At 54.1% G+C, this 14,806-nt stretch overlaps 1 protein-coding gene across 7 annotated transcripts in view; it reads right to left on the reverse strand.

The window, feature by feature from the left end:
* Nucleotides 1-32: 32 nt before the first annotated feature.
* The window catches only part of PLEKHG5 (pleckstrin homology and RhoGEF domain containing G5), a 68,103-nt gene continuing 53,329 nt past the window's right edge, over nucleotides 33-14,806 (reverse strand). For 5 of the 7 annotated variants that reach the window (XM_077312760.1, XM_077312758.1, XM_077312764.1 and 2 more), the window contains 14 exons: nucleotides 14,609-14,794; nucleotides 13,822-13,995; nucleotides 13,450-13,545; nucleotides 13,054-13,104; nucleotides 11,034-11,183; nucleotides 10,206-10,316; nucleotides 9,113-9,262; nucleotides 8,240-8,377; nucleotides 8,017-8,136; nucleotides 7,263-7,395; nucleotides 5,577-5,692; nucleotides 4,417-4,580; nucleotides 2,961-3,914; nucleotides 33-2,001 (listed from right to left, as the gene is read on the reverse strand). In XM_077312760.1, the coding sequence (XP_077168875.1) occupies nucleotides 1,992-2,001; nucleotides 2,961-3,914; nucleotides 4,417-4,580; nucleotides 5,577-5,692; nucleotides 7,263-7,395; nucleotides 8,017-8,136; nucleotides 8,240-8,377; nucleotides 9,113-9,262; nucleotides 10,206-10,316; nucleotides 11,034-11,183; nucleotides 13,054-13,104; nucleotides 13,450-13,545; nucleotides 13,822-13,995; nucleotides 14,609-14,794 (2,553 nt within the window). In that variant the 3' untranslated portion in view covers nucleotides 33-1,991. Of the gene's footprint in view, nucleotides 2,002-2,956; nucleotides 3,915-4,416; nucleotides 4,581-5,576; nucleotides 5,693-7,262; nucleotides 7,396-8,016; nucleotides 8,137-8,239; nucleotides 8,378-9,112; nucleotides 9,263-10,205; nucleotides 10,317-11,033; nucleotides 11,184-13,053; nucleotides 13,105-13,449; nucleotides 13,546-13,821; nucleotides 13,996-14,608; nucleotides 14,795-14,806 lie in introns of those variants that run through there. The other 2 variants (XM_077312761.1, XM_077312763.1) reach the window with 2 other exon arrangements.

Here is a 14,806-nt window from a genome sequence, read left to right on the forward strand (position 1 = left end):
AACAAAAGGAAGACAGAAAGCTCTGATTGGGTGATCTGGTCTATGTTTAATGGTTTTTGTCCTTGATGCTGACAGCACAGAGCAAGCATTAGATGGACCAAAGAACCCAAGAAACCCCCACCCACCCCCACCAGGAAGGCAGATCTGGGAGCGGAAAGGGGGGGGGGCAAACATCAATACACAGAGCAATAAAAAGGGACTATTAATACTTCATCTCCCCCAGCGAGAGAATACACATTGAAGGGACGGGGTTCAAAGTTAAGCTTAATAAATATCCAACTTTCAACACACAAAATACACCAGCCAGCTAACTTTTCTTCGCAGAGAGCTAGGTGGGGCAGGGGTGCCTTGGGAATGCCCCTTTTCCTCCGTTCCCCGCTGTTCTCCACCAAGGACAGATTGAATAGGCAGGGTGGCTGCCACGCTAGAGTTCCCTCCCTAATTAAGCAGGAGGGGGTCTATTTACACCCACGGAGGAAGGTGCAGGTCTATGGCAGCTGAGAGACCCCCCCCATCTCCCCCGCAGTCCTTCTGGTGCAAGTGTGTCCCCTGGCTGGTAAAAGAGAGGGCGGATCCTCTGTCTGCTCCAAGGATGCCTCAGGGACATTCAGCACAGGGGGATGCCGGTCAAAAAAGGATGATTCTTTCTCAGAAGCACTTCCCGAGCAGTTCCGGTTACCCTGCTTGCCAGAGTGAAATGCACTGTGATGCCTAAGTCAGGACATCTCCAGCTCTCTGCTGCAAGGACTGCTTTGAGCATTCCCGGCATTGACCTGTTCTCTGTGTTGCCTGTGGCGTGCATCCTCTCCCTGGCCCCCAACTGCCCCTGGGGACCACCCCCGCCCAATGGCTCCCCATCCCCAATCCATCCACCTGCCAATAATCTTCCTGCACCCATTCCTTGTTGCCAGCGGGCAGCCCTGTGCTGCCCCATCAGCCCCTCTCTTCCCACCCTAAACCCTGGCGGGCACAGACCCTCCACCTCTCCTCTCTCCCTCAACATCCCGGTTCCCTCTACTCCACAGAGGCTCACCTCCCAAGGATCACCCTGAAAGGTATCCTGCAAAAGGTACGAAGAGCAGCAGTTCTGGACAGGTCAGGGGAAAAAGCCGGAACCCAATGGGAACCCCTGGCCTTGAGCCTCACCTGCAGACAACGGCAGTCTCACTCCCAAATCCTCCTGGCTTTGACTGTTGTTTGGAACGGCCCAACCACAAGAGGGGCCATCCCAAGCGGAAGGTCTGGGATTTCATTGGAGGGGAAGGCAGGCAGATCCAATGCAGGTGGGGTGGGGTGGGGGTGCTGGGGATGTGCTCTGGAACAGCCCTCATTCATGGCGTAGGTAACCTCCCCCTCCCCTGCGGAACCGTGCCCTGCGTAAATTGGGAGAGGGGGCAGTCGGGGCTTTCCGTCCCAGGCAGAGAAAGATCTCAAGACAGTCGCTCATCCGGAGGCTGGACGAGTTAGCCTTCCAAAGTGCATCGTTTCAAAGAGACCCCCGCGTCCCACCCCACCCTGCCCCACAAAGTCCTTGTTGTCTGTCCAGATGATGCCTCAGAAGGCAGCGCCTATAGGAGGATGCAGCTGACCGGTCCCTGGACAGCATTTGTGTTCTGCTGGGGTCACGCAGAGGCACGTACTGCTCTCGCCTCCGTGATCCCGCCGTCTTCCACACGTTCATGCCCGAGCCACAATGCACAACTGCCATGGACACACAGACCCTGTACACTGACGCACACACGGACACACTCAGCTGGCATGGATGCGCATGCTCCCCCCCCCGGTCCTCTGTGCAGGCACAGCGACCAAGCTGGGGGGACGACGGGCCCACGACCCGCTCCCAGAATGCCGTTGCGCTGCCCGGCGCTCAACGAGGAGCAGAGGAAGCTGCCCAGCGCCCGAAGCTCGTGACGCTACATAGTTTGAAGATACGTGGAGATCTTGGCGCTCGCACCAGTGTCCCTCGTCTCTTCTTCCTTCCTCCAGTGCGTTCACACCTCCCTGCAAGAGACAGACAAAGGGAGACATCGAGTTGGTTCTTATATGCCGCTTTTCTCTACCCGAGGGAGGCTCAAAGCGGCTTACAGTCGCCTTCCCTTTCCTCTCCCCACAACAGACACCCTGTGAGGTGGGTGAGGCTGAGAGAGCCCCGCCAGAACTGCTCGGTCAGAACAGCTTTATCAGTGCTGTGGCAAGCCCAAGGTCACCCAGGTGGCTGCATGTGAGGGAGTGCAGAATCAAACCGGGCATGCCAGATTAGAAGTCCGCACTCCTAACCACTGCACCAAACTGGCTGTACCCCTGTTTTGAAATACATGTCTCTACCCCAAAAAATTGAAGCATATACAGAGTTTGTAACATTGAACTAGGAAGGGATTGCTCAGTCGCTGAGCTTTGCTTGTAAGTCTTCCTTTGTTAAAGCAAAGACAAAACGCCGGAGGGAAAGCCGAAAGGGCTGGCTACTCTGAGCTTGTTGAAGGGAGGACGGGACGGCGACCAGATTGGACAGGTGTGGACAACAGAAAGGACCTGCAGGATTTCTGTAATACTTAGGACGGAGCTAAGCCAGAACTTGGGATGCTTCTGTTCGCTTTAATATCCCACAATGCACTGGGAGGCAAGGCCACTCTCATCCCTCCCCCCTCCCAATCCTTGCCATTCTCCGGCCTGTCCTTAGATGCAAACTGTGCTGCACAGGGATGCAGAGGGAAGAGTTGGGCAATGCCTGGAGCTGGGGGATGCATGCAGGAGCAGCCGAGATTGCCTGCAATTTTGCAAAACACCAGGAGGTCTAATGGCACCGGACAGCTCAACCGGTTGTGAACTGGCAATCGCAGCCACAAATGCATTTGAAACGCCTGCCCCTGGTGCACTCTGCAGTGTAATACATCCAGCACCTCCACCCCTGCCATAACAGGACTCCCCCTCCCTGTTTCCCTCCCGCCCCGGCGAGCACTCACGAGGCCGTGAGGGTGGAGTTGAGCAGCAGCGTCGTGCGGATCCGGTAGAGCTGGGCCAGCGTCAGTTTCCGGTGCTGGATCGCCTGCGAATCCGAAAGAGTCCGGCAGGCGGCGGAGAGTTCCTCCCCTTGGAGCTCGCCCGTCAGCCGGCAAGGCGGTGGCGGCAGCCCTTCGGAGGAGCCGGCCGGTGCCGGAGAGACACGGGGCCCGGACGACGGCGACTCCTCGCTCTCGGACAGCTCCGAGGCGCTGCTGTTGCTGCTGCTGCTGCGGGCGCCCTCGCCGGCCGCTTTGCTGCCACGCCGGCTCCGGGGTCTGCTAGTCCTCGGAGAGCCCGCGAGGCACACGTCCGGGCACAGTTCGGAGAGGCTGCGGCTTTGACACAGCTGCAGCGCCAGGAAGGACGGGGCCAGCTGCAAGAGGTTGGCCTCCGACTTGGATTTCAGCACCTTGGTCTTGGCGGGCAGCAGCTGCACGGGCGTCCGTCGACGGAGCTTCGGGGAGCCGGCCCGCTGCGAAGGGAGGGCGGCACAGTCCTCCTCCCCCTCCCCCTCCCCCTCCTCCTCTTCCGCAGTCTCTGGCCGCCGCCGTCGCTGCTGCTCCGCGAACTCCTGGATCGAGGTGGGCGAGAGGGTCCCGTAGGCGCTGTCGATGGAGGCCGAGCGGCAGGCACCCGGCTCGGGGTTCAGGTAGTGGGGGGTGCTGGCGGGGAGGGGCTCACACAGCTCCATGGTCGGGGTGACGGAGGACGCCGTGGTGCTGATGGAGGCCTCGTCCGACTGAGAGCTGAACGGGCCGATCTCGAAATCCGGGGAAGGGGGTCCCTCGCTGGCGTCGACCACGACAACCGAGATGGTCTCGGTGGAGCCGTCGGAGAGGCTGCAACGGAAAGGGGGTGAGAGCTCTGGGGTTGCCAGTCGGTTTGCAAGGTGCCCGAGGAAGCCGCCTTGAGCCCTTTTGGGGAATGGGAGGGTGGAAGTCAATAAATAAGTAAAGAATTAAGCTTTGAAAAGTACTAGTTCAAGTTCAAGTTGCCTTTAGTGGCACAGAAAATGGAGAAGAGTTGGTTCTTCTATGCCGCTTTTCTCTACCCGAAGGAGTCTCAAAGCAGCTTACAATCGCCTTCCCTTTCCTCTCCCCACAACAGACACCCTGTGAGGGAGGTGAGGCTGAGAGAGCCCTGATATTACTACTCAGTCAGAACAGCTTTATCAGTGCTGTGACTAGCCCAAGGTCACCCAGCTGGTTGCATGTGGGGGAGCGGGGAATCAAACCCGGCTTGCCAGATTAGATGTCCGCACTCCTAACCACCACACCAAGCTGGCTCATAGATGTACAGTGCTTGAGCGCAGAATGGCTGCTCTATCCAGGGTAGAGACAAGAGACGATTATAGCTGGGAGCTGAGCAGGGACTCATGCAGAGATCCGCCGGCCAGACGCTCCCCCGCAGACTCACCACTGCTGCGAGTCCAAGCTGTTGGTGCTCTTCCGGAGTATCGTGGGAGAGCTGGCTTCGGAAGTGCCACTCTCGCCTTCCTCCTCCTCTTCCTCCTCCTCTTCCAGGCTCTGCAGTTGCTGGCTGCGCTGGTGCTCCTGCAGACGCAGGCGTTGCAGCAAGTTCTGTAGCAGGGGAAGGGGCACAACATAGCTCTGGTAAGTCTCAGGGATGCTCCAGAGATGGGAGAAAGCAGAAGGTTTGTCATCATCCCTCCCCCAACCCCTGGCAGGCAACCCGTAGGTTCTTGCTGATTATCGGGGCTGCCCTGCTCCAGTGAGCCCAACGCAATATCTCAGGCCCAGCGCCCAAAAGGGGGGAGTCTCCCGGGGAGGGTAAATGAGACTCCCCTGAAAGAAGCATCTGTGCCACAAGGAGGATCCCATCTCAATAGGGAAATGTCGTCTGAGAACATTTGAAGGAAAAAGACGCCCGAACCAAAAGGATTTCTTGGTGGTAGATGTACCGGGGCAGGGAGATTTTTGAAGCCACTGATCTGCGTTTATCGACTGGAGCCTGCCCGCCCCCCTCCCCCAGGCTTCTCATGCAGAATAGTAGATTCTAATGTAATGAATAGCAGACTGCAGTCTAGCTTGGAATGGTCAGACCGGAATGTATTTCTCTGGTTTGGGGGATAGAGAAGACTTAATGCACAGCCAACCGTCCACCACAGAAGAGAGGATGCTGAAAGGTTATCACCACACTTCAGAGGTGCGTGATAGCACGGTCTCTGTTAATTAACCTCAGCATTCCACGATTAAGAAGGGTACACCTGCCCGCCAACCTCCAATTTTGATATATTTTTTTCCTTCACTAGGTTTCTCGCCCAGGATTTAACCCAAACACATGGTGACCGTAAGAACTAAGCTGGTTCTTCCAGTCTGCTCCTTGCATCTGTCAGACGCTCTTAGGCTGGACGCTACTTCCCTGCTCACCTTCTACCTCTCTGTATGGACTGGCACATGAAAGCTTATGGCCGGAATAAAACTTGGTTGGGCTTATAGGTGCTCCTGGACTCGAATTTTGTCCTGCAGCTTCAGACCAACAAGGCAGCCCACCAGAATCTTGCTGCGGTATTCGTTTAGTGGTTAGGTCACCACTCGGTTCTCCCCCAAACCTACCTGGGCGTTGTAAATCGCTTCAATCCAGCTTCGGCACAAGGACTGCCCACTGGCCTGGAAGGTGTAGGCGCACACGGCACTCCGGAACTCATTGAGATAGATGAGCAGGAAGGAGCCTGTCCAGGAGGGGATGCACATTAGCACGTCTGACCTTAGGAGCTGCATTTCCAGAAAGCAAGTCACAGGTAGAAGCAGCAAATCTAGAGCTCAGGCAGGGCTATGATGCAGCTTGAGTACAGAAAGCCACTGAATCTATTACGGTTCTCTCCTCTCCTCCCTGGGCCCTGCTGATCAGGGGCGCAGAGATAATAATCAAACTGGCCTGCCTTGTAGGGTTGTTGTGAGGATGGCCGAGTGATGCGGTGAAGGGCTTTAAACATTCCAAAGCTTTTATTAAATGCTACAGATGACGTTGGCCCCTTGTGTCAGAGCCACTCAGTCCTGCTTCTCGTTCCCTAATCTCTCCCCCAAACTACTAGTGGATGGTCAGTGTGTTTTATCTTTGTCCTTATTTTGATTTAATTATCTAAACAGCTGTCCATCAAAAGTTTTGTCCAGATTTACTGTCACTGAGACTGTCCTTGGATATACAAGGTTTTCTTTCTCTGTATTGTACTGTATTTGGTTGGAGACCACAATAAATATTTGGCTGTTTTTGACTGGTAGATTGAGAGTAAATTTGGCCCTGTGTTCCCGGGACACAGGGGATGATTTGGATCCAAACAATCACATGAAGGCAAAGGGGTTTTCCTGACTTGCAACAATAGGGGAGGTGAAACCACGGCCCATTCCGCACACATAGGATAATGCACTTTCAATATGCTTTGGCAGCTGGATTTTCCTGTGCAGAACAGGAAAATCTACTTTTAAAGTGCACTGAAAGGGCATTATCTATTGTGTGCAGAATAGGTCCTGGTGTACTGCTCTTATGTACAGTAAGATCTCTCCAAGCAGGGCAAACAGTGCCCCCTGGGGGAATTTCAGGCAAGGGACATGGAGGGGGGGACCTTAAGTTCCCTCTCCTTCTGGGCCACAGTTCTGTTTCAACTCTTCCCCCAAACACCTGAGCACTATGCTCCAAATGCAGCAACAGGCAAAAGCTGAAGGGGGAGGAACGCAAGACAAATCTAAAACCCAGTTTGCAGCCTCAATTTTGTGGGATGGTTAGTTGACATTTTTTTTTCTAGCATCGTAGCCTTTACGTGTAGACAAACAACAGACAAACTATAAGAACAATCACAGGCGGTAAAAAAAACACAGAAATAAAAATACAGCTCTAAAAACACAAAGAAAACATAGCTATAAAAGGAGTCGAACACAGGCGTATCAGTCGGCGTGGTTCAGTTCCGCAAGCCAAGCTTTTGGCTGGGGGCAGTGACCTCATAACATCTAATGCTCCCTCTCCCCCCCCCAAAAAAAAATCAACGTGAGAGAATAAAAGCACAATGGTGCTTGTTGCTAGATCTAGATGCTGCTTTTAAGTGATTTCAAAATGTTTAAATCATTTTAACCCAATATGGTTTGTGAATGTGATATTGAACACGGCCCAGAGCCAGCTTGCCAGGAGGGTGGTATACACCTACGGAGGAATCATGGCACAGATATGACCTGCCTGTGCAAATCTGGGCGGTCGAAAGGAGACACTTCTTCTCCCAACACACACGCGCACATGCACACAATTCTCACCAGGGTCCTTGAGGTCCCGGCACACCACCCGGTCAACGAGCAACGGCTGGCGAATGACCTTGGTGCGTTCCGCCTTCTTCACTGGCTTGGTGATGAGGAAGAGGTCCGTGAACAGGAAACAGTAGACGTCCATCTAGAGGAGGCAGGGCCGACACCCAAAAACAAGGCCACGAGCTGTGAGACCCTGAACGGTGTCAGAAGAGAACTGGGGAAAATCGGAACTCGACTCCCCCGCTCAGCCACCAAGCTTCCTACGGGACGTCCTTGCAGCCTATCCTATCTCACAAGAACGTTGTGAGGATAAAACAGAGGAGGGGCTAAGGAGGGACCCTGCTTTCAGGTTATTGAAGGACAGCTTGGGATTAAGATACGATAGACTGGCAAAGGAATGGGAAAGCCTGTAGACTCAGTGGGAACAAACCCTGGGGCGGTATCGCTTCACATTGCTGGCAGAGGAGTCTATCTCTGAAACACACAAGCAAAAATTCCCCATTTTGCTACGGAAGCTCGCTGGGTGGTCTTGGCCCCCTCCCTTAGCCTAAATGACCTCACAGGAGGAAGAGGAGAATAAAGGAGGAGAGGAGAGTAATGCAAGTTACTATGGATCCCTGCTGAAGACAAAAGCAGGGTGTAAATTAAGTGCCTAAATAAATATGTGCAGGAAACAGTCCTACCCCCCCTACAGTGGTACATTCCAGACAGGGCACACTGCAAATCAGACCAAGAGCCCGGCAAAATCGCACTAGGTCCGAACCTTGCTGTCTTTGCCTTCTTTCATTTTAAGGCTCCCCTCCAGCAGAAGCTGGCGCGTCTCCTCGGGGGACGTCCCCGGGATGGGGGTGGTCAGGTCCAAACGCAAGAACTCCTTCAGGATCTGGGGACGGAGCACAAAACAACGGGTTCAGACGGGCGAGGCAAACAGACAGGGAGCGGCAGCCCGTAAACCCCGACGCCGGGCCCCCTCTGCCTCCCCCCACCTTGTCCACTTCGTCGGTGCTGCCTTCCACCACCTCGTAGGCGTCGATGCGGCCGATGATGGCGGCCAGGCGCTGCTGCTCCTGCCGCTGGCGCATGCGGGAGTTGACGTGGTTGATGAAGCGCTCCACGGAGTTGATCTGGATGGAGGGAAAGAGGAAACCTGAATCCTGTAGGGACAAGCACCGGAGCAAGGAAGGGCAGGTTCCCAAGCTGCCGTCTCTTCCCGTGGATTTCGGCTAGACCCTCCGCCCACAGCTTAATACTGGGCTGGCATTCAGTGTAGTGCTAAGGAGGGGCTGTGGCTTAAGGGCAGAGCGCTTGGTTTGTACGTGGAAGGTCGCAGGTTCAATCCCTGGCCCAGGGTCGCCCCCTCCAGGCTGGGAAATATCTGGAGATTAAGGGTGGACCTGGGAGGGGGTGGGATTTGGGACGGGGAGGGAACTGAGAGGAGTATACTGCTAGGGAGGGAGTCTGACGTCCGAAGCAGCCACTTTCTCCAGGGGAACTGATCACAAGTGTGGAGATGAGCTGAAATTCCAGGGGATCCCCCGGTCCCACTGGGGACTGGCATTCCTGCCCAGCAGCCTCTGCAGTTAAAGGATTTGGGGTCGCCGGTGTAGGGAAAGACGTTTCTAGCCCTTCAAAATGCATGGGCAGAGATGAGAGAAGTCACCCCAGCACCCTCTTGCAAAGGGAATTGGTTTCGGGTCTCTCCCCGGAGCAAAGGATGCAAATCTGCGGAACGCGCATCATTTTTGCAGGGTGCAGAATATACCGTTTTGGGAGGGGGATGGAGTACACACGCACCCCAAACCTCTTCCTCATGCAGCCCTCTCCCCTCCCTCCCCATGGCCCTGCCCACGGCCAGTTACCATAGTGACGATGGCCTCCCGGACGTGGGGCTCTTCCGTCTTCTTCAGCACAGACTTGAGCAGCAGCGGGTACTTGGTGAGGCGCTGGTGGGGCTTCACCAGCATGTCGCTCAGCTTCAGCCGGTTGCACTGCTTGTGTTTCTCGGCCCACTGGGGGTAACAAAGGGGCAGGCTCAGCAACAGCCAAAAGGGGGCATGGCCAGGATAACAAAACAGGACAAAATCATAATATCACCCATGTCAAAATGGGTGACTATTATTATATTTACTAGTGAACATGGGAGAGGAATGGGAAGGCGGCTGTAAGCCGCTTTGGGCCTCCTTCGGGTAGGGAAAAGCGGCATATAAGAACCAACTCTTCTTCTTCTTCTTCTAGTATCAAAGCTCATTTTAATAATGGGCTTTGAAAGGGGTGGCAGGCAGGAGGGCGTGAGGGTGGAAAGGCCCCCACCTGCCAGCGGCGAGAGGGCTTTGTGGCCCACAGGGAGGCTGCAAACTCTCCCCCCCCCCCCGGCGCCCTCCCAGCAGAAGCGTACCTGCCAGCCACAAAGCCCTGTCACTGCCTCTCTCCTCGCGGGCGACAATGGAGGCCCAGCCACAAGGCTTCTAGCAGGCAAGGAGGGAGGGTGGGAGCTGGAGGGGGAGGGCCAATCAGGGTGGACCTGCACGGACAGGGCCCTGGACAGTCTCCTCCCAGGAGGCTGTTTCCCAAATATATAAGGGAGCGAAATAGTGTTAAGGACAATGTTAATGTAATTTGAAATTTTAATTGGGGTTTTAATAGGAATTTAATTCTATTGTGGAGTTTTTGTTCTGTAACCTGCCATAAACTGGCTTACCGAGAGTGGCGGGGAACAAATTCAATGTCTTAATCTTAATCTTAATCTTAATCTTAATCTTAATCTTAATCTTAATCTTAATTATTGATAGCAGCTCAGTCAAGGTCAGGTGACACAAAGGGCCAACAGCGGTTCATTTGCTTCCATAAGTCCATTGCTCTAATTTTCCAGCACAGGGGCTGAAACACATTTAAAAAAAAATAGCAAGCATTAGGGAAGGGGATGTAGTGGTATCCTGCCCTGCCCGCCCTTACCGTTACGTAGATGCGGAAGAGTTCGTTGTCGCGGAGCAAGTTGCGCATGTATTCCATACAGCCTTCCTCTTCCATGCAGTACCGGATGTAGGGTTTGAAGAGGGAGCCAAACTGCAAGAGAAAGAGGCGGCAGAGCTAAGGGCCAGGGCAGGGTGCCTGTGGCTAGCGCCTGTGACGTTATCAACCCAGGGAGCGAACAGATCGGTGAGGGTGGGTTTGTTCTAGCTGAGTCAGGCTGGATGTACAAAAGTCAAACATCTCAAAACTGGCATTCTGACCATGGGGGAGAAAGCCCTTGCTCTCTGCATCACTACGGCAGCTTGCTGGGAGAGAGAGAGAGAGCTACTGGGCTGGATTCCACTGTTCTTCAGCACCACCATTCACCAAGGAAGGCCAACTGGTGTTACAGAAGTCAACGAGTATCACAGCTAGTAGCTAAGCAAAGGTCAGGGGACCAAGAAGCCAAGAAGCCACTCCTGCTGCAGGAAATCTTCTGCCTGTGGCTTGACTTCTCCATCATATTTTGGACTGGGACTAAGCCATCCTTGGGCAGCCCCTTCCGGTTCTCTCCGCTGACGCCACCTTTAACCTCCTGCCTGTCTTGCTTTGCCTCCTCCAGCAGGTTTTCAGCACTAACATTTGAGTGTGGCCATGTCAACAAAGAAAAGAACATCTCTGAGCATGGACAGATTCCCCCCCCCCCGTCTCCCACAGAGGCGCAACTCCTGCATGTCGACAGTGGGGTTTCCAGGGAAGTCAGACCCCCTGTTTCCTTTCCAAGACCCCATATGCCAACAGCACCCCCGCTAGCAAGGCTCTCTCACCCACCATCTTGAAGCCCTTGAAGAAGTCGTTGGGGTCTAGAAGAGCCCGGCTTGCCCTGGCCTTCTGCAAGACGGGGGCCATGACGGTTCTCCAGAGCGTCCGGTGCAGCTGGATGATCTCCTGGATGTTGCTGAAGAGCCGCTCAGCGTCCACCTGGGAGGGGAGCAAAGGGAGGGTAGGGTTGCCAATCTCCGGACGGGAGACACAGAATGAATGGGCCATGCCGTGTGGGTAAAAAAATACGACAAACTACGAGTGGCAAAACATGAGAATGACTATTGAATGAATGCTCTGCTTTCCGAAAGGATAAACAGCAGAGCCAAAAAATTAAGACTAACCAGAATTAGCGGAGACTCACACGCAGGAGAATCATTCCTGTTCTCGAATTATGCATGAGAATTTTGAGGCTCGTAAAAGGGAGCTGTTCGGCTGGGCCTACGGTTCAGGCCCAAAACAACGTCTGAATCATGATGGTCTCCCTGTCAAAGCCCCACCATATATGCCAGCTGGGTCTAGTACGACTCCGCTACCCTCTCTCTCCTCCTTTTAATATTAATTGTGTTACTCTGGTCATTTTTATATTTTATCTGTACATTTTAATTTTATATGTGATTTATCGTGATGTAATCAGACCTGAGTCTCAGGAGAACAAGTATAAAATAATAATAAATCTTAATGGGGGAGTGTTTTTTTCTCCCTAGGTCTTCACCAGGCAGCTTTTCCCACCCTCCCTGGGTGAAGTTCCAGAGCCACGACCCCCGAAGGGTGTGTGGGTTAATGGCAAGCAGTTCCCCAACAACACCTGCAAGATCCGAATGAGGCATTTGCACCATGGGGTGTGTGCGCGTGTGCATGTGAATTTATACAAATGCAGAAATTTAGACTGGAGACAGCCAAGAATGAAATCTGTACAACACACAGGCTTTTTATCTTTCGTTAAACTGCGCTCCAATAGGTGGTGCAGGTTTCGTCTTCAAACGCCTGCCCAACCTGTTTAACCAGACCTGGCATTAGGGACACATAAACAAACAAACACACGCTCGCTCAGAACCACTTTCAATTCTCTTCAAAAACAAAACGCTTCAAGAAACACCGCCCGCCTCCAGCCAAATGCCGTCTCCTAAGGCGCCCGCACTGCGGAAAATGTGGTCTAGGCACTTCTTCAAACCATTCATAATCTCAAAAGTGTTTCCAGGCAGAATATGACGAAGTGAAACCAGACCACTTTCTGAGAACAGGCGAGAGGGCTCTGGCACTGCGATACGAAACCCCAGAGGCCGACCGAGCCACAGCTAGGGGATCTGATGTGCTCCCTCAGTGCCTGGTAAGAAATCAGGCTTTCCTCTGTCTCATGGTAATACTGTCCCCGACTGGGGGGTGGGAAGCACCTCTGAGCTGAACTGAGGACGCCATCTCCTCCGTGGAGCACAAAGCATGCTGGGAGATAGAGTCACACCTCCCTAACCTGAAAAGGCAGGGTGGAACAGTAGTTGCAGAATTTAAGAGACCCAGGTATGGATCCGTGACGGTCACAGAACTCACTTGGGGACCGGTGAAAGTCACCTCAGAAGGATGCCGTGGGGGATAAAACAGAGAAGGGGAGAGCCATCCACGCCCCCCTTCGAAGGAAAAGTGGGGCAAAGATGAAAACAATAAAACGAAAATAAGACAGGCACCACAAACATAATCCGAGTTCTGTCACAGCTCGCAGGAACAGTATTGTTGGTTGTTGAGTTAGTCATGTCCTGCGTTTCGCCTCAATGAGGACCATTCTCCTCTCCTCCATTTTGTCCTCACAAGAACCCTGTGAGGGAGGGCCAAGCTGACAGCACTGACTCTCCAAGGTTTCAAACACAACCTGCGCAGCCGTTTTGTAAAGATTCAAGTTCCCAAGATTTGGGATGAAGGGGAGGGGGCAGCGTTGTAACAACCAGAGCCCAATTTAAAGCAAGTTATGAATGTCCTTATTGTGTGAATGGCCGGTGTACTTTCAACCAGAGAGCAGACATAGTGAAGTCCTCACCTCACCCAGCAGCCCCGACTCCTGCAGGTTCAAAAGACAGCAGAGGAAGAGCTGCGGAAAGACAGAGACAAAAGAGGCTGCATTCAAACTCAGGCCCAGAAAGATGAAACCTGCCAAGACTTTCCTTCCCTAAAACTCAAGTGGCCTCCCTAAATAAGCTTTGTGGAAGGGAAGGTTCGTTTTCATATCCCGCTTTTCAATACCTGAAGGGGTTTCAAAGCAGCTTCCGACCACCTTCCCTTCCTTTCCCTACAATGGACACTCTTTGAGGTAAGTACGGGGCCGAGGGAGCTCTGACAGAACTGCTCCATGAGAACAGCTCTAACGGGACCGTGACTACCCCAAGGCCACCCTGCCTGTGGAGGAGCAGGGAATCAACCTAGGGCCGCGACTCACGTCTGTGATGACTTTCAGCTTCTTGATGTACGAAGCTTCCGTGTGCAGCAGCTCCCAGATCGCCTCCTGCTGGTGACACTGCCGGCGGGTCAGCGCCTGGAACGGAGAGGGAAGAGTCTGTTTTCTCAGCCGAGGCCCATCTTCCGTCCTTGTGGGGTGATGCAGATGCACACCCCCTACCCCCAAGCCCCCAAAACAAAAATGTTGCCCCGAAGCCCCCGAAGCCGAGCACCCCAGCGTCACCCGCTCTGAGAACTGACCCGCAAAGAGAACCAGACTTTCGCCTGGCAAAAAATCTACGGGACTAACCCTACCCCGAATGACGGCAGATGGCATCCTGTGCCCCTTGAGGGATGCCGCTCGTGCCCTCACCTCGGTGCCCTCGATGATCTCCTGCCAGCTGTCTTCCAGGCACAGGCCGGCGTCATCGTCGTCCTCCCCCTCCCAGGAGTCCTGGTCGAAGCGGAGCTGCTGCGGAAATTTTGGCAGGCCGAAGAGACTGTAGCTGTGCAGTTTGCTTTCCAGCTGCTCCAGCTTGTCCATCTCCTGAAAGGGCACGGAGAGGCCTGAGAAATGGGCCACCACCAGAAATGGGCCTGAGAAATGGGCCACCACCAGAAATGGGCCTGAGAAATGGGCCACCACCAGAAATGGGCCTGAGAAATGGGCCGCCACCAGAAATGGGCCTGAGAAATGGGCCACCACCAGAAATGGGCCTGGAAATTCGGCCACCACCAGAAATAGGCCTGAGAAATGGGCCCCCACCAGAAATGGGCCTGAGAAATGGGCCCCCACCAGAAATGGGCCTGAGAAATTGGCCACCAGCCCTCTGGCACCAACCCCCTCGAGAAATGGCAGCCAAAGGTGACAGAGGACAGTGGGACTCTTCCCCAAACCTTTTCCACCATTGCACAGAAGAGAGCAGAAGGCGCAAATGACGGGTTGTATCTCCCCAAATCCTCCTCCCTCCAAGCATTTACTTTAATAGGAACCCTGCATCTTCCTTAGGATCTGGTGACTGTCCCCTCCAGGTCAGGAGCCTATCAACTTTCCTGGACAAATAGCCTTTATCTGCAAGCATCCTCCCTGCAGTGATGGCGGACCAAGTACGGTGTTTGCCACTGCAGACAACCAGGCACCAGGAAGGCCACGGACGTACCCGTGCAAAGGGGCCGGCGCTGTTGCCCGAACCGAAGAAACCGCTGAACCGGCTGGCAGCCCGGTTCTTCCAGGTATCGATGCCGTTGCTGGACAAGGAACTGCCCATGTGCTGCAAGGGGTCCTGGTTCGGGATGCTGGCGTCGCCCAAAAATTCGTTCATGTTTTTCCTCTGCCGTCCAGGGGCCTGCGGGGCAAA

This window comes from Paroedura picta, chromosome 15 (genome assembly GCF_049243985.1).
Source record: "Paroedura picta isolate Pp20150507F chromosome 15, Ppicta_v3.0, whole genome shotgun sequence".
Classification (NCBI taxonomy): domain Eukaryota; kingdom Metazoa; phylum Chordata; class Lepidosauria; order Squamata; family Gekkonidae; genus Paroedura; species Paroedura picta.